This window comes from Perognathus longimembris, chromosome 4 (genome assembly GCF_023159225.1).
Source record: "Perognathus longimembris pacificus isolate PPM17 chromosome 4, ASM2315922v1, whole genome shotgun sequence".
In the NCBI taxonomy this organism is placed as follows: Eukaryota; Metazoa; Chordata; class Mammalia; order Rodentia; family Heteromyidae; genus Perognathus; species Perognathus longimembris.
In genome coordinates, this window is record NC_063164.1 from 14,909,443 (window position 1) to 14,929,814 (window position 20,372).

At 53.2% G+C, this 20,372-nt stretch overlaps 1 protein-coding gene across 3 annotated transcripts; it reads left to right on the forward strand.

The window, feature by feature from the left end:
• The first annotated feature begins 291 nt into the window (after nt 1-291).
• Nucleotides 292-19,892, forward strand: Ptprn (protein tyrosine phosphatase receptor type N). 3 transcript variants are annotated; one of them, XM_048344162.1, is made up of 23 exons: nt 292-409; nt 1,874-1,924; nt 2,169-2,282; nt 4,338-4,434; nt 6,764-7,022; nt 7,108-7,462; nt 7,853-7,984; nt 8,877-8,915; nt 10,109-10,373; nt 10,521-10,607; nt 10,868-10,947; nt 11,133-11,197; nt 11,774-11,992; nt 12,230-12,430; nt 12,530-12,677; nt 12,844-12,917; nt 13,162-13,239; nt 13,355-13,474; nt 14,351-14,517; nt 17,756-17,809; nt 18,357-18,421; nt 18,606-18,679; nt 18,892-19,892. In XM_048344162.1, the coding sequence occupies exons 1-23, from the start codon at nt 295-297 to the stop codon at nt 18,961-18,963; spliced, it is 2,931 nt and encodes a 976-aa protein (XP_048200119.1). In that variant the 5' UTR covers nt 292-294; the 3' UTR covers nt 18,964-19,892. The 3 variants fall into 3 exon arrangements, with proteins under 3 accessions (XP_048200119.1, XP_048200117.1, XP_048200118.1); XM_048344160.1 differs by having other exon boundaries at nt 295-409; nt 8,877-8,911; nt 10,099-10,373; XM_048344161.1 differs by lacking the exon at nt 10,521-10,607 and having other exon boundaries at nt 295-409; nt 8,877-8,911; nt 10,099-10,373.
• Nucleotides 19,893-20,372: the final 480 nt, after the last annotated feature.

Below are 20,372 nucleotides of genomic sequence, written 5' to 3' on the forward strand. Positions count from 1 at the left end.
CGTCTACTATTTGGCTGGGGGGGAGGAAACGGTTGAGTAGGTGCCCAGCGAAGACTGGGGGTGGGGGGTGCTCTGACGCCACCGGTGACGCACATCGGCGTAAGAGCCGGGGGTGGAGATGGCGTCAACCCCCCGCCTGCGGTTGGCCGAGTCGTCCCGAGAAGGGCGTGCAGACCCCGCCTTATAGGGGGGTGGGGAGCGGCAGGCCCCGCCTCGCGCCCCGCAGGCTCCCGCCGGCGTCGCCGCCACTCCAGCGGGGCAGCTCGCGAGCGGAGCGGCGGGCGCCCGGGGAGGATGCGGCGCCTGCGGCGGCCTGGGGGTCCCGGAGGCCCCGGGGGTCTCCGGCTGCTCGTCTGCCTCCTGCTGCTGAGCGGCCGCCCGGGGGGCTGCAGCGCCATGAGTGCCCACGGTCAGGAGGAAACTTGAGGGGTGGCGAGTGGGGCGGGGGGGGGGGGAGGGGGGAGAGGGATGTACGGGGCTGGAGGCCAAGGGGGTGGGGGTGGGGCGGGGAGAAGCGTCTGGAAGGTAAGGAGGTCAGGTGCACCGTGTTGGGGGGAGGGTTGGAGAGGGGGGGGATCCGGGAGGCACTGGAGGCGAGGAAGCAGGGAGCGAGGCTGGGAGGAAAGGGGCGTAGGCTTGGAGGTGGGGCTGGGGATTGGGCGGGCGGGACCCGAGAGAAGGGGGCTCCCGGGAGGTAGCGGGTCCCGAAGGAGGAATGGGGGTGCGCGCGAGCAGAGGGATCTGGAGGGGGGGGGCGCTCCACGGCCGTGGGAGAGGCCAGGAGCGGCCGGGGAGGTGGTTGACGGTGATGGAGAAGGGGAGGATGGGGGGGCAAGGACGGGAGGGGCGAGAAAGAAGAGAGACCGGATATCTCGGGGGGGGGGGGCGCAGGGGGGTGCACAGCCCTGGGTCCCCATGGAGAGCTGGGCCGGGAGAGGCGGAGGCTTCTCTTTCCCGACCAGGGAGGCTGCTCGCCAAGGTTTGCGCTCCTGGAAGAGAGGGGCAGGCAGCCGCGGAGTGGGGGGCGGGGGGCGTACGAGGATGAGGAGGGAGGGTCCTCCGCGTCCCCCTCCCCACCGCCAGGCCTGGTGCTGACTCACATCGGTGCGGACGCAACCAGCGCTGACTCACGGGCTCGGGGGTGGGGGCTGGGGATGGGGGAAGGGGCGCAGCCTCGCCATCTGGCGCCCTCGTTCCCCCACCCGGACGGACTGGGAGGCCAACGCGGGGTGCTTCCTGTGACGCTGCGGGTCCCGGGGAGACTCCGCTCGCCCGCCACCTGTCCCTCTCCTCAACTGTCTCCATGGAAGTCAGCCCCGCCAGGCTGGGCGCTTCAGCACCGCGGACAGCGCCGGCGCCTGGGGCCCGGGGCCGAGACAAGCCCACCTGCCTCTTTCCCCCTCGAGGAGCGCCCCAGTTCATTACAGTTAGGGTGTTCTTGGAGCAGCACCTCTTCCTTCTGAATTGGGCCCGACGCACTTGAAACTCTTTTCCTCAACTCTCAGTTAAGCAAATGGAAGCTTTGGGGGGCCTTGATGAGGATCTTTAAAATTCACAGCCAGACCTCACACATTCCTCCTTTTAAGAATTCTAGATAGCTAGTGGCTCACACCTGCCTTGAGCAAAAATGCTAAGAAAGAGTGAGCTGGCCCTGAGTTCAAGCCCCCGAGTTCAAGTTCTGGATACACACACACACATACACACACACACACACACACACACATTCTAGTCATCTTCCCCCTACTGTCCTTCCATCTTAAAGCCATCCTTAGAATAAAAGAGTGGGTCACATCTGTTCCCCTGTATCCCAGTCTGTCTGTACATCTGACTATTCTGGATGTGTCTGAGCCTCTGCTCACCTGTCCCTTTACAGGCTGTCTGTTTGACCGAAGACTCTGCTCTCACCTCGAAGTCTGTATTCAGGGTGAGTGAAGGCCTGGCATAGGATTCACAAGACTGGGGGGCAGGGGGGTACAATAAAAACCAGTTAAGGGGAGGGTGTCCTAGAAAGGGGACTAGGCTAAGACAGAGAAAAGAGAAACTGGCCTGGAGGGGCAGAGCTTTAAAGCTAGTAGAGGAGATGGAAAGAACACTGTTCATTTACAATCTGACCCTGAAAGACCTCTTGTCCAAGCCCCTGATGACATCGCTTTTGTGCTCTGACTTAGATGGCTTGTTCGGACAGTGTCAGGCGGGTGTGGGGCAGGCCCGGCCCCTGTTGCAAGTCACCTCTCCAGTCCTCCAACGCTTACAAGGCGTGCTTCGACAACTCATGTCCCAAGGTGAGGTCTGTGTGCCTTGGAGTAGAGAGATCTGAACTTGGTTAGACATGGGTGGGAAAGGGAAGGCCCATCTGACTCAAGAGTTCTCGTTTCTCACCCATCTCTGTAGTCTCTTTGCAGATCTTGCTGGAGAAGGGGGCAAGATAAGGGACACTGGATTTAGATGTGTAGAAGTCACTAGCAACCTTGAGGACAGCAGCTGTGATAGAATCATTGAGAATAAAGTCCAGAGTACAGTGGATTAAGAAGGAATTTGAGGAAAGGAACTGGTCACAGCCAAGATAGATCAGTCTTTCAAGGAGTCTTGCTGCAAAGAAATAGGCCAAATGTGGGAAACAGGCTGAAGGGGGTGTGGAGTCAAACAGTGCTGTTGTTCCGATGGAAGAAAACAAATCGTATTTGTGTGCTAATGGGAATAATTCACCAGGAAACAGAATTGTGTGGGGAATAGGGCAGAATTGCAGGGAAGGTGTTCCTGAGTAGGTGAGAAGGGATGCTTAAGTGGAACAGTTGACATTAAAAAGGAACACTCATTGTTCTCCTGTGCATAGGCAAGAAGGTAGGTTTAGAGGTTGAGAGATCCCAGAATATGAGTCAGGAGCAGAACAGAAAGAATGGGGGTGGAGAGTAGAAGATTATTTCTTTACAATAGGCGATTGGTCTTTCCTGAGAGCTGGGTTTCATAGGGTAAAGGGTCTAACAGAAAATCTCCCCACTAGCCAGGCACCTGTGGCTCATCCATGTACTACAACTCAGACAGGAAAGGCCACAAAACTCTTATTTCCGATTAACCAACCCAAAAAAGTTGAAAGTAGAGCTGTGGCTCAAGAGGTAGAGTACTAGCTTTGAGCAAAGGCAGCTCAGGGACAGCACCCCAGCCTTGAGTTCAAGCCCCAGGACCAGCAAAGAAAAAAAAGAAAGATCTTCCCAGCGTAAGATGGTGAGATGGTGATAAGGATGGCACTGGCAGTTGTGGTGGTAGTGGTGGTGGTGCTGGTGGTGATGATGATGACGACAACAACAACCACCACAAGGATGATGTAGCTGTTTAAACACTGTACAGTGCTTTAGAGTTTTCTAAGATTTACATTTTCCTCATCATAGTTGGCCTTTGTAATAGTCCTGTGAAACATATATTATTCTCACTTCCCAATTAGAATTGAGGAGCCAGGCAGTGGTGGCTCATGCCTATAATCCTAGTTACTCAGGAGGCTGAGATCTGAGAACTGATGCTTGACACCAAGCCCAGGCAGGAAATTCCGTGAGACTCGTATCTCTAAAAAGCTGGAGGTGGAGCTGTGGCTTAAGTGGTAGAGTGTTAGCCTTGAGTGGAAAAGGCTAAGGGACTGTACCCAGGACCAGTTCTGGACCAGTTCAAGACCCAGTACTGACACAAAAAAAAAAGCAAAAAGAAAAAGAAGATCAGAATTAGGATAATGAGCAGTATTGATAGCATTTGTTAAGAGCTCATCCTGTGACAGGCATGGTTCCCTTTGCTGTGTGTTATTCTAACTATTACAACACTCTTAGGAAATCTAAGTCCCCATTTTACAGATGAGAGGAGTGAGATGCCACAGCTTTCCCAAGGTCACTCAGTTCTCCAATGACAGATGCAGGATTCAAACCCAGGCAGTATGATTCTAAAAGCTGTATCTGAGGGTGAATAGGAGACATCTCAGATCACCCACTCCACTGCTCCTATGCTCTTCCAAACCCAAGGCACCGCAGAGGAGGGGTGCACATCTCAGCACCTCTAGCCCCCATTACCAGGCCAGACATTCTTTTTTAACTGCATCTGTACTAGGGCTTGAACTCAGGGCTTTGTACTCTCCCTTGACTTTTCTGCTCAAGGTTGGCACTCAATCACTTGAGCCACACCTCCAGTTCTGACTTCCTTCTAGGTAATTGGAGATAAGTCTTACGGATTTTTGCCTAGGCTGGCTCAAAACCTCTGATCCTCAGATCTCAGCCTCCTGAGGATCTAAGCAGGACCCGAGGACCCAGCTCAGACCCCCAGATTCTTGAGCCAACCTCATCTTTTTCTTCTCCTGACAGGATTGTCCTGGCATGATGACCTCACCCAGTATATAATCTCACAGGAGATGGAGCGCATCCCCAGACTTCGACCCCCAGACCCCCGTCCAAAGGACAGGTAAGCAGCCTTTCTCCACAATCCATGGGGCTGAGGCTGGTGGTATGTTCTTCCTGATGGGCCACCAGGAGTAAGAAGGAAGAAACACCAAGGGCAACAGGCTGGGGTTCAGGTAAATGCTCAGGAATGGTCTCTCTCTTACGAGCTATTATATGAGTAGGAGCTGAGCTCCCTCTGGGGATACGGAAAAACAGGACTTTAAAAATATCCTTTGGGGGGCTGGGGATATAGCCTAGTGGCAAGAGTGCCTGCCTCGGATACACGAGGCCCTAGGTTCGATTCCCCAGCACCACATATACAGAAAACGGCCAGAAACGGCGCTGTGGCTCAAGTGGCAGAGTGCTAGCCTTGAGCGGGAAGAAGCCAGGGACAGTGCTCAGGCCCTGAGTCCAAGGCCCAGGACTGGCCAAAAAAAAAAACAAAAAAAAAAATATCCTTTGGGGGGGCTGGGAATATGGCCTAGTTTTAGAGAGCTTGCCTCATATACATGAAGCCCTGGGTTCGATTTCCCAGTACCACATATATAGAAAATGGCCAGAAGTGGCGCTGTGGCTCAAGTGGCAGAGCAAAAAAGCAAAAAAGAAGCCAGCAACAGTGTTCAGGCCCTGAGTCCAAGCCCAGGCAATAATAATAATAATAATAATAATAATAATAATAATAATAAATAAACTTATCATTGGCTAGGAACATGGCTTAATGGTAGAATGCTTGCCTAGCATACACAAAGTCCTTGGTTCAATTCCTCAGTACCATATAAACAGAAAAAGCCAGAAGTGGCACTGTGGCTCAAGTGGTAGAATGCTAGCCTTGCGCAAAAGAAGTTTAGGGACAGTGCCCAGGCCCTGAATTCAAGCCCCAGGGCTGACAAAAATAAAATAAAATAAAACAAAAAATATCCTTTAAGATTCGGGCACCAGTGGCTCATACCTATAATCCTAGCTACTTAGGAGACTGAGATCTGAGGATTATGATTCCAAGCCAGCCTGGGTAGGCAAGTCTGTGAGACTCTTATCTCCAATTAAAACTGGAAAACTGGAAGTGGTGCTGTGGCTCAAAGTGGTAGAGTGCTATCTTTGAGCGAAAAAGCTCAGGGACAATGCCCAGGCCCTAAGTTTGATCCTCACAACCAACAATATAATATGTAGTACATATATTATATATATATATATGACAATAATATAATATATGTGATAGGTAGATAAATATCCGTTAAGGTGCCAGGTGGCTTATGCCTATAATCCTAGCTACTTAGGATGCTGAGATCTGAGGGTCATGGTTCAAAGCCATCCTGGGCAGGAAAGTCTATGACAGACTCTCATCTACAATTAACCACCAAAAAGCCAGATGTAGAGCTGTGGTTCAAGTCATACAGCAAAAAGCCTTGAGCAGACAAGCTCATATCTTCTTTGAAAAATGTTTCTATTTGGAGAAGCATGAGAGAAGTCATCATGGGTGAACTGGAATTTTCTCTGGTGAAGTAGTTTCATGTTGGGTTTGTCTACTAGGTGGGACTGTTTCATCTTCCTGTGGCCAGGGCCTCTAGAGGCCATATTCAGATCCTGCAAAATGTAGGAAGGAACCTGAGTCTGTGGCGCTCAGGTGGTGATACCAGATGAAGAACTCACACTTAAGGAGTGGGGGCTTAAATGCTTGAACATATCCTTGGAGAAGCAGACGTGGAGACACAGCACACAGACCCAACTGGGGCACACACTGCAGCCACAGTCCATCTGGTGGCTCTGGCTGCCTTCCTGCTCCTGTTCCCCCATTCTCTGGCTCCATGCTTCCCTCGCCCCTGCAGCTGGGTGTCACAGATGCAAGTATGCTTACTCAGGAGGTAGATGTCTCCACCCAGGCTCTGCTCTGGCTCATCCCTAGGACTTTGTGGCCTACTCTCTCTCATTTCTATTTTTTTTTCTTAGCTTTTCTGGTGTGCCTAGGGTTTTAAACTCAGGGCTACACGCTTGCCAACTAAGTGACCTACCACTTCAGCCATAGCCACACCCGTTTGCTATTCATTTATCTTATAGATAGGGTCTTATTGTTGCTCAGAGCTGGCCTTGGCCCACACTCGCAGGCAGGGACCACCATACCCAGCTTGGTTGTTGAGATATGGTCTATTTGTCTATGCAGACACACAGTCCTTCCAGGCTCTACCTCTCAAGTATCTAGGATTACAGGAGTGTGATTACCATGGCTGGCGCCACCTCGTTTATTAAGAGATCAGAGTTTTTCTAAACTGCTAGGAACTTGCCTGACTCCTACCATCTCTGTTTTGGAAGTTGCCTCTCTGCGCCCCCCGCCCCCTCTCTCTGCTTTTCCTCTCCAGATCTGGCCTGGTGCCCAGGAGACCTGGTCCTGCTGGGGAGCTGCTTTTACAGGGTATCCCTACAGGCTCTGCCCCTGCTGCCCATGGGCTTCCTCAACCTCCAGCAGGCGGGGGTGGAGCTGGGGCGGGCTCCTCGCTGTCCCCTCTGCAAGCTGAGTTGCTGCCCCCTCTCCTGGAGCATCTGCTGCTGCCCCCACGGCCCCCCCATCCTGCTCTAAGTTATGAACCTGGTTTGCTGCAGCCTTACCTGTTCCAGCAGGTGAGTCCTTCACTCTGGACCTATCCCAACCCCAGTCCTCCCAGTCCTGCCTTCTGCTCTTACCCAGATCTCTGCTTTCCCACAGTTTGGCTCTCGCGATGGCTACCGGGGCTCAGAGAGCTCCACGGGGATGGTCAGTGTTGGCCCCTTGCCCAAGACGGAAACTCCTGCCCTCTTCAGCAGAACTACCTCCAAGACCATGTTTGGGGCCCACCCTGGCCACTCCTACAGGGACCTTCCAGGGCCCTCACCCGCTCAGCTCTTTCAGGACTCAGGGCTGCTCTACCTGGCCCAGGACTTGCCAGCACCCAAAAGGGCCAGGGCACCAAGGTTACCAGAACAAGGGGGCAGCAGCCTGGCAGAGGATTCCTCAGAGGACAATGAGGAGGAAGGACTAGGGGCTCAGGAGGAGAAGCCCCCCTCCCCAGGAGTGCAGCCAGGTAACAGTCTTTAGTCCCTATCTGCCTGCCTGGGAGGCTGCTTTGGGAGAACCACAGGGATTCCTTCCTGACTATTCACACATTTGTTACTTGTCCCTGGTCATTCACACGTTTAATGTCTACTGACAAGCCGATCTACGCCCGCACTAGCACAGCCAGAGTCCAGAGGGCTGTACATCTGGGAGCTGACATGACTCCTGCAGATGACAAATCAAGATGTGCATGCTAGGCCTGGAGTTTGGTTTTAGCCCAAAGAATTCTTTCCCTCAAAGTTCTGCCAAGGGCCGGGAAGGGGCGCACCTGCATCCTAGAGGTTGAGAATTCCCGAGTCATCTTCTCCCAGTCACCCATCTGCACCCCGAAGCTCATCCCACCTCTGGCTCTCAGCAGATGGGACTCTGCAGAGACTGGCTACTGTGCTGGCAGGCTATGGAGTGGAGCTTCGGCAGCTGACCCCTGAGCAGCTGTCCACCCTCTTGACTCTGCTTCAGCTGTTACCCAAGGGTGCAGGAAGAAATCTGGGTGAGTATACAGGTGGGAAGACCAGCACCACTCAGCTCTATTGGAGGCCTCTTGCTCCACCTCTCAAATCTACGTGAAAAGCCAAGTGTCAGTGGCTCATCATACCTAAAATCCCAGCTACTCAGGAGGCTGAGATCTTAGGATCATTGTTCAAAGGCAGCCTGCCCAGGAAAGTCCATGAGACTCTTATCTCCAATTCACCACCAGAAAACTGGAGCTAGTAGTCTTGCATGAAAAAGCTCAAGGACAGCTCCCAGGCCTTGAGTTCAAGCCCCACGACCAAACCAAAACAACAAACAAACAAAACAAAAAAACATACATGAAGTGTGTTTCCTGAAGAGGAAGAGTCAGGATCATGATCAAGAGAAGCAAGTTCTTTTGCGATCCGGGGTCATCACCAGCAGAGAACAAAGGGGTAAAGTGATGAGTTGAGGAGTGGGACCAGGAAAAGAATAGAGAATCGAAGTAATGGAAGAAGAAACCAGTAAAGGGTGTGCATGGAAAGAAGAAGGCATCAAGAGGGGTAGTTTGGGGCTGAGGTGTATGAAACTGAGTGGTTGGATACTTGTTTAGCATGGGCACGGTCTGAGTTCTGTGGGGGTGGGGTTGATGCTGAGACTGGAAGGAATTAGCCCAGAACTGATGGATGGGCAGAGGAAGGACTGAACAAAGCCAGAAGGTGACCACAGGATGAGTTTATAAAACAGTGACTTACAAAGCCAGAAGTAGAGGAGAATGGAGCCATGCTTGGGATGGGATATTGCCTGTGTCTTGGCCACTGACTCAAGAGGCCACAGTAGATGGAACAGGCTCATGAGCTCTGGTCCTTTCTCCTGTCTGTTGCATGGATTTCAACCTTGACCCTTAGACTCATGACTTTTTGTCTCCACAGGTGGGGCTGTAAATGTTGGAGCTGATGTCAAGAAAGTGAGTTTCCCACACCTTCCTAACCTAAAGGTCCCAGGGCAGGGGACATCCTCCATCTACCCCCTCCTTTTGCTGAAACTTAAGTCTCATGACTTGGGGCGGGGGGCATAATCCATATTACCTAGTACCTCATTTTGAGGAAATGATGGCCCAAAGACTTCAAGTCATTACCTGTGGTCTTATATCAAGTTGGCAGCAGCGCTCAGAGCAGAAGACAGAATTATTATTATTATTATTATTATTATTATTATTATTATTACTATTACTACTACTTCTAGTCCTGGGGCGTGAACTCTGGGCCTGGGCACTGTCCATGAGCTTCTTTTGCTCAAGGATAGCACTCTACCACTTGAGCCACAGTGCCACTTCCAGCTTTGTCTGTGATTCATTGGAGATAAGAGTCTCACAGATTTTCCTGTCCTCAATCCTCAGATCTCAACCTCCCGAGTAGCTAGGATTGCAGGCATGAGCCACCAGTGCCTGGCCAGAATTCTTTTTATTTCTCGTGCCAGTACTGGAGCTTGATCTCAGGGCCAAGGTACCATCCCTTAACATTTTTGCTCAAGGCTAGATCTGTACCACTGGAGCTACATTTCCATCACAGAAACTCACAGATTTTCCTGCATGGGCTGGCTTTGAATCTTAATCCTCAGATCTCAGCCTCTTGAGTAACTAGGATTCCAGGTGTGAGCACCTAGCTTTACAAGACAGAATTCTTGACCCGCTCCTCTTTCTGCTACAATCCTTTCAGACAATGCTCTGAGGATTCCTATAGCAAAGGGTAAGTTAAGAGCAGGCAGGCCGTCCCCCCCCCCCCCCCCACAGCTGGAGGAGCTACGCATCTCTCTGCTCTCAGTGTTGGGCCTGTAAGAATGTTGTGGCTGAACACCAGTCTGAAAACCATTGCCTTCCTGTTCCACTTTCATCCTCGTCCCTGTTCTCAGGTGCCAGTTTCCTCCCACTCCAGCCCCATCCTGTGGACTCACAGACCTCATTCATTCAATCCTGCATTCATTCATTGGCTCACATTTTCTGGCTAACCTCTCTACCCAGTACTGTATGAAACCTTGGCAATACAAGGCTAAACAACTTCTAATCTCCACTCTCTAGAGAACGGAGAGCCCCTGAGGGGAGGCCTTCCCCTAGCCACTCACCAGAGGCCACACCCCCATCCTTTCTTCTAACAGACAACCACAGAGGACCAAATGCAGGGCGGAGACACAGCAGAACCTCCACCCCCCACGCCCTCCCTGCCTGGACCCCCCACTACCAGCTCCACCTCTCATAAAGTCCAGCTGAGCCTTGGCTCCTCAGAGCCTCCCAAAGCTAATAGTCCCCCAGGAGTCCCACTTGTCCTGCTGGAGAAGAAAAGTCCACTGGGCCAGAGCCAGCCCACAGTAGTGGGACAGCCTTCCGCTCAGCCAGCAGCAGAGGAGTATGGCTACATCGTCACTGACCAGAAGTAAGGACTCCACCTGGGGAAACCTTCCCGGCAGTGTCTTATTAGAGATTAGGATGACCTGCCTGGCAGGAAGCAGAGAGCAGAAATCCCTATGTGAGTGGCCTGCGGGTTCTCCTTCTCCTCCCTCTGTGTGCTCCCCTCCTCCAGGCCCCTGAGCCTGGCCGCAGGAGTGAAGCTTCTGGAGATCCTGGCTGAGCACGTGCACCTGTCCTCGGGCAGCTTCATCAACATCAGGTGTGGCTGAGATCCCGGTGGAGCCGGGCAGGGGTGTGGAGGGCAGCCGGAGGGAGGTGATGCTGGAGGGAGTTGGGGAGGAAGGGAAGACAAGCTTTGCAGGGGAAGAGGTGCGACGTGAAGGTACAGCCCCACCCAGCCCCATCCAATTTCTGCATATCTGGACACATCTGTTCCAGTAGAGCTAGCTTTTATTTTCATTTTTATATACTCTTGAGGTGGAGGGTGGATAAAGTAGTAACCTCGCTCCTGTTTGGCAGTGTGGTAGGTCCAGCCCTCACCTTCCGAATCCGGCATAATGAACAGAACCTGTCATTGGCAGATGTGACCCAGCAAGCTGGTAAATACCACCCCAACCTCAAGCTCAGGACTGGTCACAGCCCCAGACCTAATATCCAGTCTGTGGCAGATGCTCCCTTGAAATAGCCCCAGTCCAACATGGGCCCTGCCTGCCACGTGGCATAGCACTACATGGGGCAGAGACCACAGAGGGCTGAAGAAACCTCACCCGCATCCTCCCTGCAGGACTAGTGAAGTCCGAACTGGAAGCACAGACAGGACTCCAGATCTTACAGACTGGAGTGGGACAGGTAAGCACTAACGGGAGAATCTATCAGAGCCAAAGAGCCTGACACTGCCCACTAGAGGTGAGGGCAAGCTCCATTGGAAGCTGTCTGGCCTACTACCTTAGCCAACAAGCCCCACCCCCGTGCAATTCTCTATTTGACCAGCAGGTGGCGCCAGTGACTCCTCTGCAGGACCAGCCTTCTTAGGAAGACCTATGCTTAACTGAACCTTAGGGCTCTTTAATCCACCTAAATTCTAAGAGAAAACCTTGCCTGGGGAGGACATTATACTCAAAATAAGTTTCCATTCTGTATCCAGCTCTTCTGTCTCTTACATCCTAACCATCTGTTCCTTGTGTTCCCTCTCCACATCCATCTTTAAATGGAAACCCTCCTGACAAGGTTCACTCACAAAGACTCTGGCACTTGAGTTGGTCTAGAAGGAATTGAGGACAGCCTAAGCCTTCTGTCCGTTACGCCCATACTCCTTCCTTCACAGCTCCCCCGAGGAGGTGTCCTAGTGAGATAAGGGCATGGGACAGGGAGTACCTAGGCCGCCCCCCAATCACTGCCCCCCTGAATCTAATGCTGTTCCCACAGAGGGAGGAGGCCGCTTCCATCCTTCCCCGTCCAGCCCGCAGCACCTCTCCCATGCGCTCAGTGCTGCTGACTCTGGTGGCCCTGGCGGGCGTTGCTGGGCTACTTGTGGCCCTGGCAGTGGCCCTGTGTATGCGTCAGCATGCTCGGCAGCGGGACAAGGAGCGCCTGGCAGCCCTCGGGCCCGAGGGGGCCCACGGTGACACTACCTTTGAGTACCAGGTATGCAGCCGCCTCCGAAGCCTGGGGAGGGGAGGACATCCAAGGGGCATGGGGGTCTGGGTCTTGTCTGGAGGATGAGAGTGGAACAGAGGGATCCAGAGGGGACATGGCTCATTCACAGCCAACCAAGGACCAGTCTAAGGACTCAGACTTGAACCCATGGCCCTGTTGAACAGCTTCAGGGCCCTGGGAGTCTCCCCCCCCCCTCCGCCACTTGAACCTTCCTTGATCCTACAGGACCTGTGTCGTCAGCACATGGCCACGAAGTCCCTGTTCAACAGAGCAGAGGGCCCTCCCGAGCCTTCTCGCGTGAGCAGCGTGTCCTCGCAGTTCAGTGACGCAGCCCAGGCCAGCCCCAGCTCCCACAGCAGCACGCCGTCCTGGTGCGAGGAGCCTGCCCAGGCCAACATGGACATCTCCACAGGACACATGATTCTGGTCAGAAAAGGGGCCGAGTCCAGCGTGGGGAGGGAACAGGATGATGGGAAAGGCAGGACTGGCCGTGTGGGCCAAAGCCAGGCTGTGGTGCCCCTGCAGGCATACATGGAGGACCACCTGCGGAACAGAGACCGCCTGGCCAAGGAGTGGCAGGCCCTGTGCGCCTACCAAGCAGAGCCAAACACCTGTGCCGCCGCCCAAAGTGAAGGCAACATCAAGAAGAACCGCCATCCTGACTTCCTGCCCTGTAAGTGAGCAGGCCAACCCGGAACCCAGCCCCACCCGCTCTGCTGGGAGCTCTGAAAGGGCTTCCGGGAAGGGGCGGTGCTCCACACACTATGAACGGCAGAGGTGGTGCTACCACCCCCAATGACCAGAATCCTATTTGGGGTGGGATATGGGGGTCCGTACAGATGACCACGCCCGCATCAAGCTGAAGGTGGAGAGCAGCCCTTCTCGGAGCGATTACATCAATGCCAGCCCCATTGTAAGTGGTCCTGACTCGAGCCCCCAGTTTGTCCCCCTCATCCTGTCTCTCTTCACTCCATCCCCTGTGGTCACCTCCCACCCCAGCCAAGGCTTTGGACTTGTGGACCCGTATCCTACCGTTCAAACAGGAGCTTTAATGGAAGCTTCAGTGGACCATCCATTTTGGGTCCAGGTCCTTGGACCAAAGTTCTGCACAGTGGCCTCTCCCGTTCTGGCTCACGGTGTGTTCTCCCTGCCTCCAGATTGAGCATGACCCTAGGATGCCGGCCTACATAGCCACACAAGGACCATTGTCCCATACCATTGCAGACTTCTGGCAGGTAGGCTCTTGGGGTGGGGTGAGGGGAGAGGCGGGCTTCTCCAGGGATCAGGGGCCCTTGTGGCCAGCCAGATCCCAGGGAGACCAGAGTGAGGCTTACTTGGACCTGTCCCTAGATGGTATGGGAGAGCGGCTGTACCGTCATTGTCATGCTGACCCCATTGGTGGAAGACGGCGTCAAGCAGTGTGACCGTTACTGGCCAGATGAGGGCTCCTCCCTCTACCATGTATATGAGGTTAGCAGGACCCCCTCAGCAAGGGGACAATGGGAGTGGAGAAGATGGGCAGTGGCCTCAGCATTCACATATGAATGTACACCTGTGCAAAAGTCACATGTGCATACATGCATACATTCACAAACATACATATATGTATTTGTGCCTGTGTATCCTACCTAAGGTCAAAAGGCATTCGTAGGGACATCCGATAAAGGTACAGATCTAAAACGGAGGTAAGAGGTAAGGAGCGCTAAGTATGTGAGATGGGGGAAATAAGTATATTGGAACTTAAGGCCTCCTTTAATGGAACTTGATAGAGCTCTGATTTTCCTGGTGACCAAAGCAAAGAAAGAAATGAAACCAGTTGTGCATAATGCTTTTGTAAAATAGAAACAAACTCTTTCTCTCTCTGGGAGTGAAGAGAGAGATACTGGGCAGACAGATGCAGATCAGGGAAAGGAAAAGGAAATCCCAGATAAATGAGAGGCGGTACTAAGTTTCTCATCACAGAGGAGCTGGAGAAGTGTGTGTGTGTGTGTGTGTGTGTGTGTGTGTGTGTGTGTGTGTGTGTCCAACTGAGCTTTTTTAAAAAGCCTTTCATTGTCCCTGCTAGTAGGTAATTAAAAAAAAAACCAGAATTTCATCAAAATGTATGGGCCATGTAACACACACTTTGGTACACACCTGGAAGAGGAAGAGGAAACTCTGAGCACAAGATGTCCTGTCTGGGTGGAAGCACTACCAGTTATGGAAGCAGCCAGGGTTCTTGGGGTACAGCTGGGGAGGGTGCAGTGGTTACCCTTCCTGGAGGATTCTGCCAGGCTTAGGAAGTCGTGGGTGTGGGTGGCGGCTAGGGCTCCCCCTCTGGCGCTCAGACCTGGGCGGTCCCCGCAGGTGAACCTGGTGTCCGAGCACATCTGGTGCGAGGACTTCCTGGTGCGGAGCTTCTACCTGAAGAACGTGCAGACCCAGGAGACGCGCACCCTCACGCAGTTCCACTTCCTCAGTTGGCCGGCAGAGGGCACCCCCGCCTCCACCCGGCCGCTGCTGGACTTCCGCAGGTGAGTGAGCCGGCGGCCAGAGCTCATCCAGGCTGGCCCACGGGCGCTTTGGCACCAAGCGGCGGGAACTGCAACTCTTAGGGCTCCTCGTGTGACCCGGAGCCTTGACCTCCGGCCGCCTCCTCTACCACCCTCCCCCAAATCAAGACTGATGCTCTGTCTGGCTAGATCTCGCCCCAGTCCTGTGTCTGATCTCATACTGCTGTTCTGCCTCTTTTTTTTTTTTTTTTTTAATCCCCTCCCTGCATCTGAATGTGTCTGAAAGCTTCTTTCCCTGCTTCCCTACAAAAAGATGCATCTCATTTTTAGCTCCTACCAGGCCCTGCTTCCTGTCCCTCCCACTCTGTGGCCCCCAACCCTACCCCCGTCTTGCTTTTCCCTGGGTCTCACCCCCATCCCTATCTGTCTTTTTTTGTCCTCCTTCACACCTCCCCCTCCCTCTTGTCGTTCTTTTCTCTTGTCTCCATCCTTCTACCTCAGTCAGTGTCTATCTTCGATTCTCATTCTCCACACCCTTCCCTCTCACTTCAAACCCTTCCCTACATCTAATGTGTTTCCATCTCCCTCGTCTCCCCCTTTTTCAGTCTGCCTCTCTTCTTCTCTACCCTTCCCTCTCCTTCCCGCTGCCACTGTCCCCCTTTCCTTCTCTCCTTCCCTCACAGCTGCCAGTGTCATTTTTGTGATCTGCAGCTAGTAAATCTCACTCCAGTTGCATAGTCACAAAAGTGGTCATTGGCAGGTGTGGCAGCTGCATGGACAGAACAGACAGGGCACGTGGGCCCTGGGCGCCACCCCGAAGGCCCACATAGGAGAGTTGGGAGAAGGGATCCAGGAAGAGCCTGACACTGTCAGAGCAAGATGGGGGCTGAGACACAATCTCAGAGATTTAGCCTATTGGTGATAGTGAAACTAAGACCAAGCCAGGCCTCCAGCATCTTGTCTTTCCCCATGCAGATAGGTTGCTAAAAAGCCTGTATCCATGGCAGTGGCTCCACACTATCCCATTCTCCTGACCCTGTCACTTACCAGACTGGCTTGGGTCTCATGCTGGGCAGAGGAACAGAGCTGGGGGTAAGGACCTAGGTTTAGTTATTGAACCTGATAATAATGGTTTCTGACTTGGGTCTCTGCAGCCTGAGGCCCATCTTGAAAGCCAAGCCAGGGTATTGTAGCTATTTACTTTCTCCCACATTAAAAAAAAATCTCATGCTGGGTGTACAGCTCAGAGTAGAGCAGTTGACTAGCATGGGCAAGACCCTGGGTGCCACCCAGGGACAAAGGAAGCCAGGTGTCCGTGGCTCCCATCTATAATCCTAGCTATTCAATGGAAGCTAATGAGGGTAGACAATCTAAGAGACTATTTTCTCCATTTACTTAGCAAACAGCCAGAACTAGAGGTATGGATTTAGTAACAGACAGGCAGCCATGGCCAAAAAAAAAAAGCAGAGAGTACAAGGCCTTGAATACTTACACATTTACACACACAAAAAAAAAAAAACAACAGAAAAAGAAAAGAAATCCCAATAGAACTACTGCTAGATCTGTTTTAAGGCCACATAGGTAAGCTAAAAGATTTCTGCAATTTAGTCTAGAATTATACAAAAGCAGTGGGGGCACACAGCCCAGAACAAATTGTGAGGTGCTCCAGATGAAAGGCAAACGGAGAGGTCTTTAGCAAGTGGTGCAAGCAGGGTCTTCACTTTCCTGATCCCTTGCCTGAGAAGAGGTGACTTCGCGTGCTCTAGGGGACTGGCAGAGATTCAAGAGGAAAAGTGTGTGAAGTCTAGTTTAAGCACCTGGCTCAGCTGATTCATTTTATTAATAAACAACAGGATACCACTGTTGTGACACCATATGGACTCCCATCAAATCATGCAAATTCATCTGGCCACCTAGCTGGAGGATTGCTAAATCCCTAGAGCTTCCTCTGGAACAATCTCAGAAGATCCTCTCTAGTTCTGGCCCAGAAAGGGTACTAGGAGTCTGGAAGTAACTCTCAGAGCTGACAGGTCACAAGGGACAGTGGAAATCTAGACAAGACCCTGATCCTTACAGAGTAGTGGTCAGCATCAGCAGAAAAAGGACATATTTGAGTGGACCCCAAGTCTCAGTATAACCTAGGCACAGAATGCTCCATATCTAGGAATACGGAGAGCAGCACAACGTTCAGAGATGAGGGGTTGTCAGTACAACTCCGCACAGGGCGACTTGACATCAGGGCCAGAATACTCCCCTAGGAGTCTGCGAGGAGAATGACCTGCGTGGGTATAGAGGTTGGCAGATGGCCTGAGCCCACTGGAGCCCTCCAGTCACCAAAAAGCCTATTTTCCTAGGATTCTACAGAAGTAGCTGTTCATATATTATTAGGCACTGCCACTTATTGAGCACTCACTGAATGCCGGGTCTTACACTTTTTATTTTCTGTATGTGTGTGCATGCTGGTACTAGGGTTTGAACTCAGGGCCTGGGAGCTGTCCCTTTGCTAAGAGTCTCATGGCCTTTCCTGCCCATTCTAGCTTGGAACTGGGATCCTCAGATCTCAGCCTCCTGAGGAGCTAGGATTACAGGAGTAAGCCACTAGCACCCAGCTACACTTCATTCTTTTCACGGATATCTCATAAGAACTCGAGAAAAATGGTTCCTATGATTACCACCGTTTTATAAGAAAGATAGATGAGGCACGAGGTGTTGCATCGCTTGTTCTGGGTGTGTAGCTTGAGCACATAGCTCATAAGCGAACGGGAAAGCTCGGTGCCGCCATGCCAACTCTGTGGAGTGGGAGTGATCACACGTCCTCTGTCTTTAATCCTGACTCATCTCTCCAGTGTTCTTCCCCCACTGCCCTGACCATGTGGGCACCAAAGGAAGAGAGTGCTTGGTGTCACTGGCTCATTCCTGTCATCCTAGCTACTTGGGAGGCTGAGAGGATCATGGTTCAAAGCCAGCCTGGGCAGGAAAGTCTGTGAGACTCATCTCCAGTTAACCACTAAAAAAGCGGGAAGCAGAGGTGTGGTCCCCCCCCCCCCCCCCCCGTATTACAGCCCTAGCCTTGAGCAAAAACAAAACAAAACAGCTCAGGGACAGCACCCAGGTCCAGAATTTATCCCCAGGATAGAAAGGAAAAAGGAGGAAGAAAGTGAAGCTGTGTGTGTATGTGTGTACACGCGTGCATGTGTGTGTGTGTGTGTGTACAGTGCTGGTGGTGGTCAATGGCCCTCACACCCATTTCTTGTTTCAGGAAGGTGAACAAGTGCTACCGTGGCCGCTCCTGTCCCATCATCGTGCACTGCAGGTGAGGCTAAGGGCACACACCACCTCAGGACAGATGTTCTTGGCTGGGTCCTTCCCGATTCCCATCCCTTCTGGTTCTGCTCCCTGTGTACAAAGCCCATCCACCCAGCACATGGGAGCCCACAAGCCAAATCTGGCACATCCTGCTTTTTAGTGGTCCACGAGCTAAGAACGATTGGGGGTGGGGGGGGCGGGGAAGGCGTGAGACAGACTGTATGTGGCCCAGTCGGAAATAGATGCTTTCTAGTCCTTTCCACACAGTCAGCCAAAGCAAGGCCTGGCCCGTGGTGGAAAGCGCCATCATCCCCATGCACCCTGGCTGCCTCCCCCACGGCATTCATTTGCACTCGTCCCAGCATCCAGGGACGCCGCCTGACTCGTAGGCCAGCCACTCAAGACCTCAGTCCCAGGGGCCAGGCCTTCCTCATACCCTGCCTAGGACACAACCCCAAGGGGTCAGCCAGTGTTGTCCCTATCCCACCCTCTGTCTCCTTCATGCCCTCCCCTCCTGGGTGCTTCACTAAGCTTGTCCTCAACTCCCGTGGCAGTGATGGCGCAGGAAGGACCGGTACCTACATCCTCATTGATATGGTCCTGAATCGCATGGCGAAAGGTAAGGACCATGTCCCATGTCCCTGCAGCCCAGGCCCTTGGGAGCTCATGGAGGAGCAGGTCATCACACATCCAAGCTTTCCCCCATCCTCCAAGCTGCCCACCCCGGGAAACCCCTGGCTTTCTGGGTCCTGTCCCCTCTGGACATGCCCGAACCACCCATGTCCTACCTGCTTCGTCTTCAGGAGTGAAGGAAATCGACATTGCTGCCACGCTGGAGCATGTCCGAGACCAGCGCCCTGGCCTTGTCCGCTCTAAGGTGACCGCGCCTCCCTCCCCCAGCCCTAGTAGCTACTACCTGTGCCCAGCAGCTACCACCCAACCACCCCAGGGAAGCCAGCAGCCTGCCCCTCTCAACTGCCTCTACTTACCCTGGGAGGGCCCAGCGCCTTCCCCCGTTAAGCACCCCTGGGGCAGTAGCAGAGGCAGGACTTCCCTCAACCATGCCCCCACCCCCCTTGCCTTCTGCAGGACCAGTTTGAATTCGCTCTGACAGCTGTGGCAGAGGAAGTGAATGCCATCCTCAAGGCCTTGCCCCAGTGAGCGCCCAGGACCCCTGGGGCCACCTAGCCTCCATTCTCTCTGCCTGTGTGAGCATCTGTGTACACACTCCTCAGCCCCTGCCCACTTTCCCGCCATGTTGGCCCCTGTTGGGCACCCCCTGCCCTTCCCAGAGCAGTGTGGAAGGGGGGAGAAGCAAGATGGGGGCAGGCCTGTCCAGCCTCCTACATGCCCTACCCAGACCAGCTCATGGGATGCTGGCAGTGGCCAGGAGGAGAGGACAGGACATGAGCAGGTCTGCTCTGAGCCTTGTCCTGCCTGAGTACCTGGCCTTGCCTCGCTGCTCACGGTTCTGAGGACTCCCCAGCCTGCGGTGCAGACCCAGGAGGAGGAGGTGTGTCTGTGTTCCCGGCCCTGCTGTCGCTGGCCTGCCGCCTCGATCCACATGCTAGCACCCCGCCCTGTTTGTCCCCTCGTGGCTCCCCCCCACCCACACTCTATTCTCCTGCAATGTGCTGCTCAATCTCTCTCCCTCTAGCACAAGAGAACATTTCTAGAAAAATTTACTTTTGTATCAATGTGAATAAAGTTAGTGTGTTTGTCTGTGCAGCTGCAAACCGGCCCCCTGTGCCCTTCTGTCTGCTGGGTTTCCAGACTCAAGCATTGCTTGGGTTTGAGCCCGTAGGAGCCCAGGTTTGCATAGCAGTGCCTACCAATGTGGCAGTCCTTTTCTAATTTCTCCCCATGATGCTTCTTTGTGCTCAGCAGGCTTCAGGGTACCTTGCATATATTAGTTGAATCTTCACAAAACTATAAACAATGACGACTTTATGATGAAGAGACTACAGCACAACACTGGCCCAGGAAACCCAACTTTGTAAGCGGAGGAATGAGGACTGGAACCCAGATAGCGTGGCCTCTTATGGCCTGGCCCTCACAGTTCTTGGGCAGCTGCTTCCTGCCTTTCCGCCACAGGAACGGCCTTTGTGTGCAGGCCACAGGACAGAGGTTAGGCCCTGCCTGGGGAGGTAATTGTGCCACAAATGAGGCAGCACCGCAGTCAACCCCAACAGTGTCTCCAGCAGGCCTGCCTAAGAAATGCCAAGGCAGGCTCCCACCCATGGGGAAGGAAGCTTTCTCCCTCTGTCCCTTACCTAGCTCCTGGAATCCGCCACCTTTGAGAAACCCTCACTTGCATGTCATGAGGAGTCCTTTCACAACAGTGGTAGACACACCATGGGGCAGTAAGAGCCCTGGACCCAGAACCAGTCGGGAGTTACAGCCACTCACCATGTTGAGGCTCAACTGAAAATCAGGACCAGTACCATCTCTCTGGGCAGAATGAAGGGAGCAGCCAGTGCATGGCAGGCCTCTAAAACTGTCTATGCTCTGCTGTGGCTCCAATGTGTGCTCTGCACCTCAAACAATGAACTATGGGAAAAACCATTTTG